Genomic DNA, 18,455 nt, shown 5'->3' on the forward strand with positions numbered 1-18,455 from the left:
ATATATATATAGCAACCTGTAGTTTAGTTCTTTAATCGGATGATTCTGTCCAAAAAAAAAAGGAACCTCAGGAAAAGAGAGTAAGAATATCTGCTTGTAAAAAAAAAAGTCAAGAGACAGCGCTATAATAACGCGTAGCCTGTTTCATAATAGTACGTTGGTGGGGGATCTGACCAGGGGGTTTTATATATTCGGGTCACGATGACGACTTGATATATTGAACTAGACTAAATAACCGCTGGTCTCTAAAATGCTTAGAGTTGGGTTTCTCCCACCTTCTTTATACAGTGCGTGCGTCTGGGGGGACAGTATGTCAAAGAGCAGCCCCTACTGGCCAAGTGTGCCATTCAGATTCTTAGTCTGACGCGGGCTTCAGTCGTTCTTCTGCATCTGTGATAGACAGGTCCCCGTTGGCGGCGTCTATCCGTAACAGTTGTATTAATATACTATTCTATATATATTACTCAGCATATAGCTTTCTTCTGTATATGGCAGGGATCTATTCTGTATTTAATATTGGTTCCATCTGCATATCTGGGATAACCGCACAATGCCCCATAATCACAACGAGGAACCCGAAATTGTCCACAGTGAGGGATCTGGAGTGGCTTTTAGCGAGCTTACCAAGGAAGGGTATTACTAGAACGAGATGCTTCTTCGTTAGATCATCTGATCGAGCAAAACTAAATAATATATGAAATTCCCACGATCAACTCTCAGATACATACTGTCGAGACTCCGTCCATCCTCCTTTTTTCTGGTTAATTCATCCATTCGAAGGAACAAAACTATGAAGTGAAATATGGGAAACATTAAGCTCAAAAAATACGTACCTACTGTCAAAACGCGGTCCGTCCCCTTTGGTTAATCACGGTCTGGACGGTCCTTTTGAAACGCACCTGTTTGTATATTGAATATTGCGTCGTCGATTCTTAGGACAAGAGTTCTATAGTAATCGCTTTAACTCAGATGGCTAGAGAGGCCTTAAGGAACTTACCTCCTGCGATTGGCTACGTCTCTGAGTATATACCTTGAAGATTTAAACGAATCAATTCAAATTTTCCTCCTTTGACTCAGAGACTTGCGTGTATTCTAAGCTTTTACCTCACCAAGTGAGGAGTTTACTTAGTCCAACATTGCAACAAATTTATCAAAATCCATATTCTTTGTGATGGTCCAAGATTGATGTGCTTTCAGTGTTTGTGAGCTGGCTGACCATTCGTCACATCCTTCTGTTGATTCGTGAGATCAATCAACAAAACTCTCTTGGCTGAATTCGTGTTGTCAAAGCATACCTTTTGCGTCGGCAGACTCTATTTCTTGAAGTTTTGCCAAGGTATCGGCACTTTGATATTTCTTTTACAAAACATCCTTGAAAAGTTCAAATATTTTAGTGAACACTTCTGATATAATAAGTGATTAATATATATTATTCTTAATTGATACCGCAACTTCTTGTCGCGGGCATATTCTTTTTCGCTCTGGCCGGGATAAGATTCGGCAGACATAACATGTCATCGGGCACACTTCAATCGATACTTTCGCTTGCCAAATTTCCTCTACATTTCAAGTCAAACCACGTGCAATGGAAAGGCCAAGCCTAAATATATATGAGTGATTTCAGGCAGAAGATGGAAATACGTAAAAACTATCTTGGTTGTAAAATGCAGCTTATTTTCTCAAATTACTCGTTATTGATTTCCATTTTTCCCTGAAAAATGAGTCCATATCAGAGCTATTAGCAATTTGTGACAAGTTCTCAGTGGGTTCTGATCTCGAGTCTGCTGACGCTTCCTTGTTTGTTTCGGGTCCGGGGACACTTGGATTGATGTTCTCAGTCTTCCCGGAATTATCTTCATTCCTATTGGGAGTATTCAGAGTTACAGCACTTGGTCCAGCCAAGATAACTCTTTCAAATATTTGTGACATCGTCTCAGAGTTGGGTTCTTTCGTGCTTCCCTGCTTTTCAACGGGGTCGTGAACCATAGTATGATAAATTGTTGAAGTACTCTTGTTGATATTACTCTGATCCAAAAAAACGTTTTCGTTGTCATCATGAGAAATGTTTCTCTTCTTGCGTGAATTTGATTCTTCTCCGACTCTGTCGCGTTTGTTGCCTGTTTTTCGTAATGATAGCAATTGAGGCGCAGCAATTTCATCACTGTCATCATCTCGTAGTAGAGTGACTGCAGCAGGTGAAGGAATAGGTATTTCATCTCTATTCAGGGAATTTGATTCCGCGTAACCTCTTTGGACTGGAGACACCAAGGAGCTTCGATCGGTTTGGTGTCTTAAAGCAGACGACCCATATACTGGCGTGTTTGGAAAACGTTGCGCAGATTTTCCCATGGAATCAGCCAGGTTAGTTGCTTTGGGCGTCAATTTTATAGACGGAAGTAATACAGGCAGAAGCCTCCCCAAACCCAAATCATCAGAGTCACTCGACGAAATGTGCTGGTCGACGGGTGATGCTTTCACGGGCCTTGGACTGCTGCCTGATTTCATCTTTCCAATTTCGCTCATTAGAACTGGCGGCTCCGGTAGGGTCGGGGAGGAGTTCAAATGTTTTAATATGAGTGACAGCCTGCGGGCCTCTGTCTCAGACTGTCCCCTCAGTGGAGTGCTCTTGTTCAGAGAGCTTGGAAGACGGCGAAAAGCAGATAGAGGTCTACGCAGAATGATTCGAGGTGTGTTTTCATCGTGTGATGACAATATCAGGGCTCGTGAACGAGCCTGTTGGGGAGTAGATGCCTGGATTTGTCCAAGCGAGCTCGAGCTATCATCTGAAACTGGATCTGGCACTACCTCCTTTGGAATGTCTTCTTCGGCTCTAGAAGTCTTCGGCTCTGGGGACTTTGCATAGCCTTTGTCAGATCCAATCATGTCGGCCGAGGTCTTCACCTCTACGTCAGCTGCCTCTTCCATGAAGTGTTTCCAAAACCCGACATTTTCCCATATCTTGCCTGTCGCTGCAGAATACTTCTTCAAAACCGGGAACATCTTGTCATTAATTACTGAATTTGCGCGCGAGAGATTATGGTCAATTTCCTGGAGTACGAGTGTAGTTTCCTGCTCCAACCTCTCCAACTCGAGAGCAGCAGAGTCATCGCGGTCTTGCTCATGCCGCACGCTCCTACTGAGATTTATTATGGATTTGCGTCTTGGTGACATTTGGTCCTTCTTGCCTTAGAATACTATAGGACCTTGTTAAATAGTGACAATATGAGCTTTCCGTTTCCTCATCTTCAGCTCGTGTCATGGGGTGCACGACGCGCGCGTTTCTCGAAAGCTTGATTCTGTATACACAGGACATAGTCTGTAGCCTCGAGGCGCACATGGAACTTGAAAGGGAAAAAACACCCTCCAGATATTTTGAGTGTCCGCTATGGGAAACATCATGTCGCAATCTTTTGCCCCCGAGTGTACCGACGCCAAATTGAAGTATGACGAGTGCTTCAACAGGTGGTACACGGAGGAATTTTTGAAAGGCAAGTCTCTCCACAATGAATGCACAGACCTTTGGGATGACTATATCACATGCGTAAACACAGCCTTGGCCGCTCACAAGATCAAGCCAATGTTGGACCAGGCAAGAAAAGATCAACCATTTTCCAAAGAGTTTGAATCTGATGAAAAGAAGTAAACAGCCTGATAGATCAGCACGACTCCCTTGACAACTGCTTTCTTTCAGTGTCTTTTAGCGATTTAAACAAATTCCAAACTTTGAGTCTTAGAAGATGATCTCTACCAGACATTTCCCCAGAGCATACAAATATATAGACATCCAAGTATGATACTTGTAAATAGACAGATTTCTTGAATACATTAGTAGAATGTTCAAAAGCGCTTTTTATTCATGTCCGAAGCATGTCTTTTGGTCTCTGATCGCGGAAGTACAAAACAAATTCCTCACATTGATTCACAACATTTACCTAAACGACGCATATGAGCAGCCTTTGCTCTGAAACAAATAAGTCCTCGATATCACATGTTCAAATTATTATGGCTGCTAGCTTTCCAAACCTTTTTAGCAATCGCACTTTGTGACTCAGACGGAATCGATTGTGGAGACCCATCCCCGGATAATACAATCCCTCGGGATTTTAGCGAGTTACAGAAGTACGCACACCTATCATCAGTGGCATACTGTATTGAAAATGGCCTAGGTGAAGGAAAAGTAGGCAATCAGGGTATTCACTGTCCAAGTAGTGCTTGTTTTCATTCAGAAACGAAAGATTTGCAAATTGTAAAAGCCTACGAATTCACAGGGCTATTCGAAGTTGGCTCTGGAATCATTGCACTTGATGATTCAAGTGAGCGTATATATTTGGCGTTCATGGGCACCTCGACTTATCAGGACTGGCTCAATAATTTGAGCATTTTGCCCGTATCATATCAGCCACTAGTCGTGTCGCATGAGGAGTTCACCCCCGTTGACAGCAGGGCTTGTGTTGATTGCAGAGTTCATAAGGGGATGAACTCATTTCTTAAGCTAAATGGCATAGTTGTGATCAGAGAAGTTCTAAGGCTTATGGACAAATACCCGAATTACCGATTGTCGGTGACGGGGCATTCCTTAGGCGCTGCTCTTGCAATATTGGCTGGAATAGAACTCAGACTCATGGGGCTTGACGTTTTAGTTGTGACATTAGCCACGCCCAGGATCGGTGACAAAAACTTTGCCAGTTATGTGGACGATTTGTTCAATACAAAAGATGTGACGCAGGTGATCGATAAGGAAAAGTCATTTGACAATATAGGTACCGCTTTAATCAGAATGATCCACCTTCATGATGTTGTACCATACCTTCCTCCCACAAGATACTTCAGGCATAGCGGGTATGAATACTTTTTGGCAGCTGAGGGTGTTTCTCAAACACCCCAAACGATTAAGCGGCAGGGCACAACTTACCTCGAGGATGAACCCCAGAATTATCTAGAGGTACTTCCCAATTTTCGCAGGTTGGATCACGCTAATTACTTTTTACCGGTATCCCATTGCATTTAGGTTTCATCTCGAGATGCTTGGACCATTTCATTGATAGTTCGAAGTTTGCTTCTACTTTTTCCAAGCAACCTTCCCTGCCTCAATTCGAATAAGTCAATAGTTTTCCAGCCATTCCAGCTCACATAAGGAGAAGGGAGAATTTTTTCGATATCACTGCTTTCATTTGGCACATTGTAGATTTCATTAGAGAGGTCCTCCAAAATCTTTTCAGCTGTATCGAAGGAATCCATCATGGTAGTAGCGATTACACCCTTAGGTCCATTTTTTATCCACCCGGATACATACCAGCCTCTTTTGTATGTGAATTCCTCTTCCTTTCCTGCTGCAGCAGCACCTGATCTTAGAATTCGACCCTCATTATTTGCAATGCGATTGTCTTTTTGCGTGAACTCTAATTCGGATGCTGTGAATCCTTCGAGCTCTTCGCCCTTGTAGCCTATGGACAAGATAACCAAATCATTTTCTATTCTTATCTCTTTCCCAGTGCCTTTATTTGTGACTTTTTTTGTTAAGGAATCTTCTTGAAGCTCGTTTACTTCGAAAACCGTACTTTTAAGGAGTTGCGCGTCTTCGTCACTCGGGACGAACTGCTTCGGGCTCAACTGAAATTCTAAACACCATTCCTTTGATGATTCACCCGGGGTAGTGGCTTGGGATGAAGCCTTATCGAGTATAGAGAATTTTCTCTTTTCCACTCTAGCGAGCAGTTTGGCCTTCTGGCGTATTGGCGCCAAAACATTCTCCGGTATAGGCAAGAACTTTATGTTCAGTTCTTTGGATATCTCTAGAAGCTCTCTGATCTCTTTGTTTGTGAACGCTGATTCCAAGATGCCCCTACGGGCTACAATGTTGACTCTTTCCACTTTACTTCTCGAAAGAAGCTCCACTGCCTCTGAAGTTATATCTGTCGGTGCCCAGTGACTTTTTGGATCAGCCAATAAAACCCTTGCAATGTCTATGGCAACGTTTCCGTTCCCTATGATGGTGACATTACGGACTTTTTCAAGTGGCGGAATGAAATGAGACCCCTGCTTTGAGTCGGGGTGTCCATTGTACCAATTGACAAATTCCCTAGCAGAAATAACGCCAGGACTGCTCGACCCTGGTATGTCTAATTTGATATCAAATGCCGTACATCCATAGGAGAGAACAATAGAGTTATACCGGGCCTCTAGTTGGGCCAACAGGATGTCTTTTCCGATATTAACATTGCCAAAGAATCTCACCTTATCAGAAAAATCCGTCCAAAGTTTATTCATATACTCCTCACAATTTTTGACCTCTGGGTGATCCGGCGCAACGCCATATCTGCTGAGACCATAAGGCGTGGGAAGTCTATCAAAAAAATCAACAGTGATGGGCATATGCTTTGACTTGTGGAGTAAATGATGGGCAGTGTAGAATCCAGCTGGCCCTGCTCCGACAATAGCTACATTATAGTTAGCCACTCGAGATGTTGTAATGCCTCGGCGTGCAATTGGCCAACAGATCATGCTTGTCATGGTGTAGAAAAATCGGAGTAAGTGCGAATTGCCGAAGCTGCGTCGGACTGTAGAAAATACTGCTTCCTAGACCAGTAAGTGATCAAATCCTGACATAAAAAGTGAAAGATTGGTGCCTATAAAATAGTTTTTATTCTAAGCTACGTAACACTTCCTAAAATAAAGATGACTCAATAACCGAGTTTGTCTGTCTAATTTTTTTCTACTTTATCGAAATTTCAGTTGGAACTATTTCATTACCAAAAACTGTTGAATACACAAGTCTATTCTTAAATTTTAAAAACAACTCATAAAATTCAAGCTTCTGTAAAAATTCGAACAAAAGGCTTGGAAGTATCTTTAATTGTTTCAAATTCCACAAGTGGGTTTCCATTGCAAACTAGTTTGGATTTTCCTTGAACTGGTAAGTTTCATTCCGAATAATCCTAGTACCCAGTGCGAAGGTTTGTTGAATATCTTGACGAGAAACAAGAAAATAAAAGTTGTGAGCGTCCGCATTGCACTCAGCAGAGAAAAGAAATCTTATTTCTGCTTGGAAAAAAAGAGCCTTTAACTACAAATATACCTGATTGTAAAATTTATAAAAACGTGCCTGGCTCTAGAGGGAGAACAGAGCTCCTATTCCGGGATTCAAATCTACCAAATATCTTTGCTTGTTGAGCTCATATTCTTTGATAGATTCATCCGTTCGAAGGAACAAAACTATGAAGTGAAATATGGGAAACATTAAGCTCAAAAAATACGTACCTACTGTCAAAACGCGGTCCGTCCCCTTTGGTTAATCACGGTCTGGACGGTCCTTTTGGAACGCACCTGTTTGTGTATTGAATATTGCGTCGTCGATTCCTAGGACAAGAGTTCTATAGTAATCGCTTTAACTCAGATGGTTAGAGAGGGCTTAAGAAATTTAACTCCTGCGATTGGCTACGTCTTTGAGTATATACCTTCAAGATTTAGAGGGACCAATTCAAATTTATCAAAGATCTGTCGACTGTAGCATGTCATCTTTTCTTTTCTTTCTTTTTAAAAAAAAACATCATATTCTAGGGTGTCACTGGAGAGGTGTAAATCCCTACTACTAACGAAAAACTAAAAAAACAAACAAACCTATAACAGATCGTAACATTGGCTCAGGTGATAAGGCGCGAGCACCAATTCACGAAATCTCCCAAAGTGGGTGCGACTCCCCTGAAGAAGACTTTTACCCATAACCAATGTTAACCGCTTGGATAAAATTAACTAAATGTCATTATCCTGTAGGATATGTTTTCCTAATGGCCCGTGACCATAGTTCATTTGACGAGGCGGCAAGACGTACATTTGTCTTTGCCTCCTGGTCCCTAAGCAAATAAACCTCTCGAACGACTCTAACAAACCAATTAAGGTTTCTTAGGTCTTTTCTTAGATTGTCAAAGGAAGTATCGGCAGGAGCTAGCACCTCCCTTTAGTGCATCGGAGCTTGAAAGTTGATCTTTTGCCACCAGAAGTACACAATCTTACACTCATTGTAGATATGGGTTAAACTCTGATCGCTATAGCAGCGTTTCAAAAAAAAACCGGAACTAAAATCTTGACTCCCCAACATCATTTTTTTTTTTTGGTAGATTCATCTGATTATCATGAAAGGGAACATAGGAGCCGTGATTGGATATATGGATGGCGGTGAGATCCTCAAAAAAAGGTTTTACACCAACCATTCTAAATTTTCTCCATTCTTTTTGGTAGATTCATATGAATAAAGGAGCAAAACTATATAAAAATTATATACAAAAAAATCTTTATACATCTCCCAGCTATGTAAAAAAATATGTACCAAGTGTCGAAACTCAGCCCGCCCCTTCCGTTAGTCACGGCCTGGACGGCCTTCATGTCCCGTATCTGTTTACGTATTGGATATTACGTCATCGACTCCTAGGATAGGTCTCCTGTAGTAGTCGCTTCAACTCAGATGGTTGTAGCGGACTTAAGGAGCCCACTTCCTGCGACTCGCCACGCCTTCTGGTGTAAACCTCGAGAATTGTGGTTTTTTTTTTTGGTAGATTCATCTGATTAAAGGGGCAAAACTATATAGCAAATATATAAAAAAAAACCTTTAAACAGCTCCCAGCTACGTGGTGACGAAACAATTTAATTTTGTTAAGTTCTCCAATGAGTTGTCGGTTCTGTGCGGATGGTTTATCGTTTTGGCGAATTGCGGTTTGCGTTTGCGGACATATCCCATGAATGCAATATATTCTTTTCCTTCGTTGGCTATCTTTTGGAGGGCATCATCGACGTGAGTGTTTACGTTGATGTTCGATGTGTTGATCTTGCCGAATTGAGGTTGTAGTCGCGATAGTGGGTATCTGAAGCGAGGTGTTCCTATTTTGAGATTGAAGGGTTGATCTGTGCGGAAGTGGACTGCGATCAAATGATGCGAGGACGTGATCACTGGCGGTTTTTCGATCTTGTAAATTAGGGCATTGTCTTCTTTTTACTTATTCAACTTAGGAGAGCCTTTAAAGTTTTTTATTGCAACAAATAATGAGTCTAGGTTTCCAAATACTGAATATCTCCTAATTCCAAATTATGCACTGGTCTTTTCTAACTCACTATTTTTGAATAACCTTCGTGAACGCGCAAATAGTTTAGTGGTAAAATCGAACATTCCCATTGTTCAGTCCCTGGTTCGATTCCTGGTTTGCGCAATCGTTTTTTTAGACTGAAAATGATCATAAACCCGTAAAGACCCATGCCGGCCTAAACAATGACACACAGGTTTCTCAATATATTAGTTAGCCTATCTGGTGGATCTACCAAAATAAAATCCAGACAAACTCATCAAACCGAAGAAATCACTCACATACTTGGCAAGAGTGTGTGAGCTACTGCCGCCGCTACTACATAATATCTATCCGAAAGGTGGATCAAGTGAGATTCATTTGATAGATACATGCTTCCCAAGAGGACGACCGGTGACGAGTTAAAAATCTAAATACAAATACATAGTTTTTAAGGGTCAAGCGATCTTTGGAAAACATATTAATGTACATCCCAACTCACCTTGGTTGAAAGGAGTACTTTTCTTGTTCTTCAGGCGCAGGTCTTTGACTTATGTAATCAAAAAATATACACGGTTTTTTCCTGCAGTCAAAAGTTTTCGTTAGAATGACCTTCTTGTATTCCATCTGACCAGAGAACGAAGTCAATCAATGAAATCTGACTTAAAATTCAAACGTTACATTCTCGAGTTCTGGAGTAACTAAGACTGTTTCGAGCCCGTTTTCTTGTACTAGATCCATCGTATACAGATCGTCATCCATCGGTTTAATGTTGACCTTCGGTAACACAAGCTCCCCGGCATTGAGTGGAATCAAACAAAGATTTATTTCAAACGTATTGTCATCACTTTTGACGCAGAAATTTTGTTTTTTGAGTCCAGTGCTCAGCCAGTCTTCTTCATTGAGAATTGTTAGTTCAAACCATCTACCCGATTCATGAGTAGCATGTTTTGGTGACGAAGAAGCAAGAACTGTAGTCGCCAACAGACCAGACCACCTTGAACTTGAGTATATGAATAGCTTTGCGTGTATCGGATGACCAACAACGAAATGTGACTTTTCTGCTAGCTTGAATTCAGTACGATGAAGCGTGTTGATACATGGGACTGAGACTGGGATGTATAGTTCATAGTGCTCCTGGGAACCATCGATACCTTCTAAATTGATTAAATGTCCATCTTTGAAAAGCAGTTGTAGAATATCCGATAATTCACCTCGCACATCAGGATGTACATGGTCGATAATTCTTTCATTCATGAGAGCAGAACAGTAGGTAACATTGGGAGAATAAACGTCTTTGTCCTCACTAAATTTTTGCAAATCAAATTGAAGCTCAGAAATGAGGGGAGCGAAAAGATAAAAATACTTCTGACTTCCTCTTTTGTCTAATTCCTGCCGTAATCCATTTCGAACTTTATCAATACATTCTTCGAGCAAATCAGAATACCAGATTGTGAAATCCAACACATCTGAAGGATCAAAATGGTCGGAAGTTTGTACAAGCTTGTAAAATAAGTAAACAGGTTGATTCTCATAAACAACGAGCGACATATCATCTTTGGTAATTGTGCTCAGGCTTGATACTTGATATTTTCCTTCGGTGCATTTATAGTCACATTTTATCACCCGCATGGGATTAATGTGATCAACACATCCAATTTGAAACTTAGAGTAGATCGAGGTTGCTCTGAATATATCCTGAACGGATACGGAGAGTTTGAGATTCAAATTGTGAGAGTCTCGCATATGGTACTCGAATTTCTCGCCCTCAATTTCATACTGACAATCAACTTGAATTTCAACAGTCCTGCTTTCAGCACTGCAATCTATCATGAATTTCACTCGATCATTCGGTTGCACCATGTCAATTTTGAACTCATTAGACTTTTCAAAAATTTGAAGCCCAAGTGATGAGGTGTAGAGCAGTAGAATGATATTGCTGGCTGGTCTCGACCCAGTATAAACAACACATTCAAGCCCGTATGAACCCAAAGTTAATTTTTTGGGGGACACGATTTCAATCCTGAATTGTCCTGGAACAGGATACATACGCAATATGCCGGGCAGAATGGAAGTTGACAGCATGTTGTTATCTTGTATAGGGGTATTATGAATAACAGTATTATCCGCAAAGATATCAAGTGAAGTATCATGACCAGCTGAAAATCTTAAGTTTTCAGTGACTTCCACGGAGATCGCAACGGTCTTAAATTCATCTGAAATAAACTTCTTTGCATACAAATTCACCATAGTGAATCCATACTCATTTAGAAAAACATCATTTCCGATAAAAGTAATCGTATCTCCATCTCTGCCATCCGCGCTTGAAATAGTGATCGACACTCTTAGAACATTAATCTGAATCCCAAACATGTTTTTTATCTTTGCCTTGACAAAATATTTCCCCACTTCACTAATTTCAATAAAGGGCAATATCTCAAATTCAAAAAACTCAGATATTGAGAATTCGTGAGGCTGCTCAAGACTTTTTGATATCAAAGATAGTTCATTAAATAATTTCATGCGCTCGTTTTTAGTTTTGACAAGATTGTAATCATTGATTCCACGTGGTGTTCCATTCTCATTGTGTAATGAGGCAAGTAGCTTGAGTGTTGTATCAAATATTTGCTCTTTTTTTTCTGGATTCACATGCTGAATACAATCTTGAAAAATTTCAAGGACCATGCCGCCGACATAATTCCAGCCATTTCGGATAAAGTATTCGTAAGAATTTTGTAAGATTTCAAGGGCTTGCTTGTACTTTCCTTTTCTATAGTGTAGCATTGCTAGATCGATACTCAATATATCAATACTCTTGTTTCGTCCACAATTTGCATAATCTTGAATCGCCGACACAGTTAGTCTTTCAAAGAGAATCTCATAAGACTCTTTGTCCTTTAGACCGCAAGCGAGCTCATCCACAATCGGCTCGTGGTTATCCGAGCTTTTGTTCATGTCTTCGTGGAGCGATACGTCTGCAAGGAATATACAAGCTGTTGGTGACTCAAACCCTTGTTTCTCAGCTAGTTTGTTCAAAATCAGTCTCTTCAATAGCTTTAGTTCTGCAGAATACTCCAGAATCCCTGTAACATTGGCAACCTGGTCTTGTGTACTTGATTGAGTTTTGTCCAATTCCACAAGCTTTAGCGCCAAAGGATGATGGACATAGAATTCTGCCGTGACGTAAATCCACTGATCAATATAAACTGAGTCATCGAAAGTTTTTGAGCATTCGTTGAGTAAAGCGATCACCTTTTGAAATAGTTTTGATATGAACATGGAAGATAGTGATATTGAGCTGGCATAATTTGCCAATGCCTGGAGCAAAAAAGACATTTTGAAGAAAATTCCTAGTTTAATTCCAAAAACGTCGATGGGTGCTCTATTTTCCACAGATTGGCAGAAGAGATTATACGGATCCATACTACCAAAATCACTCTCAGGATCATATTTCGCAAAATCGATGCTTTTGATGAAAGACGGTACCTCAATTTTGTCGGTATTGGATAACTTCTTCAATTCTTTATATAGCTTCTCATATAAGCCGAGTGATTCTTCGAGACACCTCATATCTTTGAAGGTGCTGGCAAGCCTGAGCTCCTCTCGAAAAATTTCTAGTGCCTGTACTGCATTGTGGTCAGAAGATCCCGTTAGCCTTTCAATAGCACTCGAACTTTCTGTAAATCTTGTACTGAATGTGTGAAGTATCAGCAGTTTCAATATGGCGATAAAATGATTGTAAACTTCGAGCTTGGAAACATCGTCTGGGTAGTCTTGATGAATCCTGAATATGTGCTCGTTTAGATCAAAAGGTGGCATTTCCAAGCGAAGACTATGCTGCCCGTCTGGTCCAAAGTCCATCTTCAATTTGTCATAAACAGACATTTTTATGAGTGTGGATTTTTTGTCTTTTTTCCCTGCCTTGCTGATCAAAATTATGACCCACAGCACATTGTGGGGCTTAACTAAAGTCTTGAGCCACTCATTGATAAGGGGCCGCAATTGCGAGCGATAAGTTTCCAAATCTGATGCATGAACAAACATCAATCTTGCATAAACGTTGATTGATCGCTTGGAGTTTTCTGTTGTTATCTTTGCATGTAGACTAGGGAATTCTTCGACTAGTTCGACTGGAAGCAGCGGGATAGATTTCACCGGCCTGAGTGGATTATGTCGCCAGTGAAGATTAGAAAGTGGAAAATGTGCAACAAGGTCATCCCTTATAGAAGGTAATACATCAAATGGATCATAATATCCGATTTTGAGAGGCTCGCGTAAATTCATCTCTTCTGAACGCATAGTTCCGATATGAACTTGGGCGCATCGATTCCAAGGACGTTACGAATGCGCGTCTAGAGCATTGAACTCCTAGAATCAAAGACTGCATATGGTTCCAAAAGTAAATGCACATGAACGAGCGTTCATTGAGAGAAACCAATACTCTCGTGAAATTTCATTGCAATGAAAGAGGTATTAAATACCCTCTTCTTCTCCAGCAGTTACACATGCATATTGCCTAGTCAATAAAAAAACAAACATATTAGGGTCGATTCGAAAAAAACTCCGCGACGGGGAATTGAACCCCGGTCTACCGCGCGACAAGCGGTAATTCTAGCCACTAAACTATCACGGATTTGTGTTGTTCTTTATCAAACAGATAGTTAAATTATAGAGTCACAGAGTATTAGAAGGTTGAATGGACGGACTCTTTGCTCATCTAATTTTTGAAGCCCGTAAAAAACCATTGAGTGATTTACACTGGCGTGAAAGCGATGATAAACAAAAAAAGAGAACCTAACGCAGGAAGTTGGCTCCTTAAGTCCGCTACAACCATCCGAGTCGAAGCGACTACTACAGGAGACCTATCCTAGAAGTCGATGACGTAATATCCGATTCGTAAACAGATACGGGCCATGAAGGCCGTAGGGGCCGTGACTAACGGAAAGGGACGGGCCGAGCTGAGACACTTGGTACGTAGCTGGGAGCTGTTCAAATGTCTCATACATATATATCATTTGTATAGTTTTGCTCCTTTATTGAGATGAATCTACCAAAGAACACTCCCCCGAAATTCAAGGTATACACTTCGAAACGCAGTGAGTTGTGCGAGGAAATATCATGACATATGTTCTCTTCAACCTTTTAAACTAAAGCGAATTTTACAGAAGACTTATCTTAGGTTTCATTGACGTAATATCTTATACGTAAACAGATACTTGCCAAAAAGAACAGTCCAGGCCGTGATTAACGAAAGGCAACAACAGTGTTTCGTTACCAGGTACCTTTTTGGAAGCTGTTTTTCGATAGAATAATTTGATTGAGGGGAGAAAACAAATTGTTTAATTAAAATAGTCTTGAAACACCTCCCCAATACGCACGTAGTACTAAAACGGCAGTCGCCTTCCGATAATCACGTCCTTCTTGGCACATATTTGTTAACAGTTTAAATTGTTTTTATAGTTTTGCGTCTTTGAGTTGTTGAATACAGAAGAAAAAGAAGCAAAAACAAAAACAAAAACAAAAAAAAACCATGAAGTGTTTGACTTGGGCGGAGGCTGTGACTATCCTAAATTCTCTCTTAATTTTGAGCCCCCAACCTTCTGCCCCTTTATCAAGAACGTTGAAGTTACAAGAACATAAAAGTTGGCATATATTGGATTGTATTATTTTTATTTTTTAGAATCGTAGAGTTTTGACTTCATCTTTCCAGACCTAGGCTCCATGTCTGTATAACATCATCAAGTATCTACACTGGCGGTTGCAAAATCAAACACTGTGGCTAATTGCTGTATTCGGGCTTCATATTTACTATCTTACATAGGGTTGAATGATACTATCATTCACTACGGTCATTTCCTTTGAGCAGAAATTAACCGAGCAAAATTATTTGAATCGAATGTCTCAAATCATACGTAACTAAAATCGTCAGTGCCACGTGATGTCATTTGGTTTGTTGAAGGCAAAGTCGCGAATTTCGCAGTGAAGCTGGTCAACATACATGGTATTCTCAGGCCCTTGAAGAAGCACATACATCTTAGCCCGGATGGAGAACACATTATATATACCCATACCGCATTATCCGCCGTTCAAGCTTAGATCTTCTCTCATAGATAAAGATCCTGTTATCTGGGCACATCTCTTGGAAGGCTATATAAAACTTTGCAGTATCTTGCTCACAGGAGATGTTCGGCTCGATGTGAAAAGCCAACAGCAATTCCACTTGTTCCTCAAAGTATGGTTGGCTGAAACTTCAGAGGAAGCAAATAAGATACTTTCTCTCGGTGCGATAAATCCGGATATCAAAAACAACACTGCATCACTCCGAGCATACGTGTTTCAAATAATCTGTGATTATGGGGTGGTGAAGTTAGGACTTAGTGGTGAGTCTTTATGGAACTTCGTCATGATTTACGTGGAAAAAAACGCCTCTTTAGTGCGGGCAGTATTGGCAGGCTCCCATAAATCGAAATTTAACGACAACAAAAAGTCGGGTAAGATTTCTCTGATACCTGTCTTACGGAAGCACTTGTTGTCCATGGTCACTCTGGGAAAAATGCAGAAAATGCACCTAGAAATTCTCACCTTGCTTCTAGGACAGCACATTTCAGCCCCTACATCCAAAACTTTGCATGTTACCGGGGCAGGGAAATCACAAAATACCGGAAAAACACTCGCAAGAGATAAATACAAACAGTCATCAACAGGTGCTCTTCAATTTGCTGAAAATTTTGTTACTGAGGATTGGATTGAAGAGCTTGAGCTGATGTATGTGGACGGAAAATCTGTTCATGCCGAAATAATAAAAAGTCTGATGGTCATTAGTATTCTCTCTTTATCGGTCTCAAAGTTGGCGAAAGTGATTTCCACAATTGGCATACACGGTGGAGAGACATTAATTTTGGCGCCTCTTTTAAGCACAGTTATATTATCGGAACCTTACAGAAAACTCAATCCCGGACTTGAAGAAAGGCTTCCATTCTTGCGGAATATCTCCTACGTAACGGACTGCTCGATTGCCAACCCAGATATTGAGTTCCTTTTGGAAATGTTTCCAAATCTCACCCAAAGAAAGGCAATGAAATTGCTTTCACGATATGAGAATAATATTGACCAAACTACCAATGCATTATTAGAAAATGTGGCTCTTATAGAGGAGATTTCGGATGACGACACTGAGCAGAACTCAAAATCACCAGTTATTTCGAAAACTGAGCTTGAAAAGGGTCTCAATAGATTTAAACTTTCCTCACATGAGACAACAGAGCGTTTTAAGAAAAAAACAGGAAAATCATCGCTGGAAATAAAAAAGAATACGTTGACAGCGGCCTTACGCCTTCTTTACGACAGTGATGAGGATGAACGTGACGACACTTACGATGATCAGGAGCATACCACAGGATCGGCTTTCACAGAAACAGACAATAGGTCAAGGGTCAGAGATAAAATAAGTGTAGTGGATGATGAAGGCGATGATGGTATGCTTCGACCCTCATCCAAGCTGGCTCGAACATCAGTTTCCTCAGAGTTTGACCCGAATGAGGTGTTACTTTTTGGATTTTTGAAGACGGGCGGAGACAGTTTGTTCGACAAAGGTAACAGAAAATCTGGTCAAAGGAAGGATATGAAAGCAAAGACGGGATGGACAGATGAACAAATCGAAGGCTGGTCTAGAATGCTACAGAGATCATCCAAAAGATTTAGACTTCTAGAAGAGTATTATGTTTTTCACAACTCTAACAGACGGGTTCAGAAGGATCAGAGGGCCCAAAAGGATGAGTCAGATTCTACGAGATCTTCGTCCATTAAGACGACTCCGAACATCAATTCGGAAAAGAAATCCAGCGACAAAAACACGCAAAAGCGAAATGAGGCCAACAAAGCCAAAAAAGCAAATCATAGCCGAAAGTCCGGGCATAGCAAGAAAACCAGATCAGAGCTCGCGGGAATGCAGTAGAAAATTTACCAGATATGAAGGTTTCATTTATATGCATACTAATTTCAAATTTCGATTACCATCCGTGGTCAAACAACATAGAAACTGACTCACCATTATGAATTCTTCTGATAGCCTCAGCAAATATTCTTGACACATCGATGACCTTCATCCGGCTTTCTCCAAGAAGGCGGACATTTTCTATCTGTGGAATACTGTTTGTAGTAATAAATTTGTCGATTTCGGAAACTCGAAGCTTGTCGATAGCGTCACCGCTAAGGATAGCATGTGTTACCAAACAGTACACGTAAGAAGCGCCCGTATCTTTCAAAAGCTGCGCCGCACGCGTTGCAGTAGTACAAGTATCAGCAAGATCGTCAATCAACACACACACACGACCCTTGACATCTCCTACGAGCATGGAAGAGTTGACTGTGGTAGAGTTTGTTGTGTTAATCGAGTCCGACGCGGAGAGAATTGGAGACCCCAAGTGTGAGGGCGAGACTTTGATTTTTCTTTCTTTGTGAATCAATGCAATGGAACAGCCCAAAGCATCAGCAACAGCTGTGGCTCTTTTGGCACCACCTGAGTCGGGGGACACCACAACACAGTTCTTATAATCAGGAATGTAGTCCATGATATACCTCTTGAATAAAGACAGCAGATACAAGTTGTCAACAGGGATGTTAAAGAAGCCCTGAAACAGCGGGTCATGCAAGTCCATAGTGATGCACCTGTCGGTACCTGCGGTAGTCAAAAGGTTGGCAATAAGAGTACCGTTTTTGCTCACCCATTGTTTATACCCACTAACATCTCTACCGCTTTCGTCAACAGCACCCAAAACCTCAATACCAGCGGAGTTTGTGGCTATTTTTTTCGTGCTGTTGGCTAGAGATGTTAAAAAGCCATGATCAGCCAGCATTTCGGTGGCCTCCATATCCACCTTCGGGTTTTCTGGCTGTCTTGAGTATGGGAAGTACGGCAACACAGCAGTGACTCTCTTAGCACTGGCAGTTTTGCAGGCCGAGATCATGATGAGAAGTTCAAGAAAATTGTCGTTCACATGACCACACCCACTTTGTATGATAAACACATCTTTTTCCCGTACGGAATTCTTCATCTCTATCGAGGTCTCTCCATTCGAGAATTTCTTCTGCTGGACTTTACCTTTCTCTAGGGTAAGATTTCTGCAGATCTGGTTAGTAAGGGCCGGAAGCGAGCTTCCCCCAAAAATAACGACGTCTCTCATTTTCTTGTGGCCTGGATCACGTCTTTCTTTCTAAAAATGAGGACGGGCACCCGAATTTTTCTGACCTTCATCTTTCGCGCAGTGGTCCGTGCATTTAATCTTGATGAGTTTAATCCAGATGCGAGTACAAGTCAGAAAGCTTGTGGTTTTGTTCCAACTAATTATTACACCAGATTAACTCGTACTGATGCACTTCGTGATTCTTTTAACCAAATCACGAATG

The 18,455-nt window shown here is 41.0% G+C and overlaps 7 protein-coding genes and 2 non-coding genes across 9 annotated transcripts; 4 read left to right on the forward strand and 5 right to left on the reverse strand.

Annotated features, from left to right (window-relative positions):
* Nucleotides 1–1,408: 1,408 nt before the first annotated feature.
* Nucleotides 1,409–3,227, reverse strand: ASK1 (Ask1p). The gene has a single exon (XM_018856168.1). It carries the CDS (start codon nt 3,169–3,171, stop codon nt 1,672–1,674), a length of 1,500 nt encoding a protein of 499 aa, XP_018710445.1. The 5' UTR covers nt 3,172–3,227; the 3' UTR covers nt 1,409–1,671.
* A 152-nt stretch (nt 3,228–3,379) lies between these two features.
* METBIDRAFT_32944 (uncharacterized protein) lies at nt 3,380–3,867 on the forward strand. The gene has a single exon (XM_018856169.1). The coding sequence runs from the start codon at nt 3,398–3,400 to the stop codon at nt 3,641–3,643; it is 246 nt and encodes an 81-aa protein (XP_018710446.1). The 5' UTR covers nt 3,380–3,397; the 3' UTR covers nt 3,644–3,867.
* A 650-nt stretch (nt 3,868–4,517) lies between these two features.
* On the forward strand, nt 4,518–5,147 carry METBIDRAFT_32946 (putative lipase). Its single transcript, XM_018856170.1, has one exon. The coding sequence runs from the start codon at nt 4,532–4,534 to the stop codon at nt 5,006–5,008; it is 477 nt and encodes a 158-aa protein (XP_018710447.1). The 5' UTR covers nt 4,518–4,531; the 3' UTR covers nt 5,009–5,147.
* Nucleotides 5,005–6,510, reverse strand: ARH2 (NADPH-adrenodoxin reductase; the record flags this gene model as incomplete). Its single annotated transcript, XM_018854286.1, has 1 exon — nt 5,005–6,510. The coding sequence occupies one exon, from the start codon at nt 6,508–6,510 to the stop codon at nt 5,005–5,007; it is 1,506 nt and encodes a 501-aa protein (XP_018710448.1).
* A 2,616-nt stretch (nt 6,511–9,126) lies between these two features.
* METBIDRAFT_t185 lies at nt 9,127–9,197 on the forward strand. The gene has a single exon. It is a non-coding gene; the product is annotated as a tRNA-Gly (tRNA).
* Nucleotides 9,198–9,268: 71 nt separating this feature from the next.
* Nucleotides 9,269–13,363, reverse strand: METBIDRAFT_32947 (transport protein particle complex II subunit). Its single transcript, XM_018856171.1, has one exon. The coding sequence runs from the start codon at nt 13,347–13,349 to the stop codon at nt 9,714–9,716; it is 3,636 nt and encodes a 1,211-aa protein (XP_018710449.1). The 5' UTR covers nt 13,350–13,363; the 3' UTR covers nt 9,269–9,713.
* Nucleotides 13,364–13,611: 248 nt separating this feature from the next.
* On the reverse strand, nt 13,612–13,683 carry METBIDRAFT_t196. Its single transcript has one exon. It is a non-coding gene; the product is annotated as a tRNA-Asp (tRNA).
* A 1,382-nt stretch (nt 13,684–15,065) lies between these two features.
* METBIDRAFT_32948 (uncharacterized protein) lies at nt 15,066–17,415 on the forward strand. Its single transcript, XM_018856172.1, has one exon. It carries the CDS (start codon nt 15,094–15,096, stop codon nt 17,002–17,004), a length of 1,911 nt encoding a protein of 636 aa, XP_018710450.1. The 5' UTR covers nt 15,066–15,093; the 3' UTR covers nt 17,005–17,415.
* PRS5 (ribose phosphate diphosphokinase subunit) lies at nt 17,032–18,410 on the reverse strand. Its single transcript, XM_018855029.1, has one exon. The coding sequence runs from the start codon at nt 18,230–18,232 to the stop codon at nt 17,060–17,062; it is 1,173 nt and encodes a 390-aa protein (XP_018710451.1). The 5' UTR covers nt 18,233–18,410; the 3' UTR covers nt 17,032–17,059.
* Between the last annotated feature and the right edge of the window lie 45 nt (nt 18,411–18,455).

This window comes from Metschnikowia bicuspidata (assembly GCF_001664035.1).
Source record: "Metschnikowia bicuspidata var. bicuspidata NRRL YB-4993 chromosome Unknown METBIscaffold_5, whole genome shotgun sequence".
NCBI classification, from domain to species: domain Eukaryota; kingdom Fungi; phylum Ascomycota; class Pichiomycetes; order Serinales; family Metschnikowiaceae; genus Metschnikowia; species Metschnikowia bicuspidata.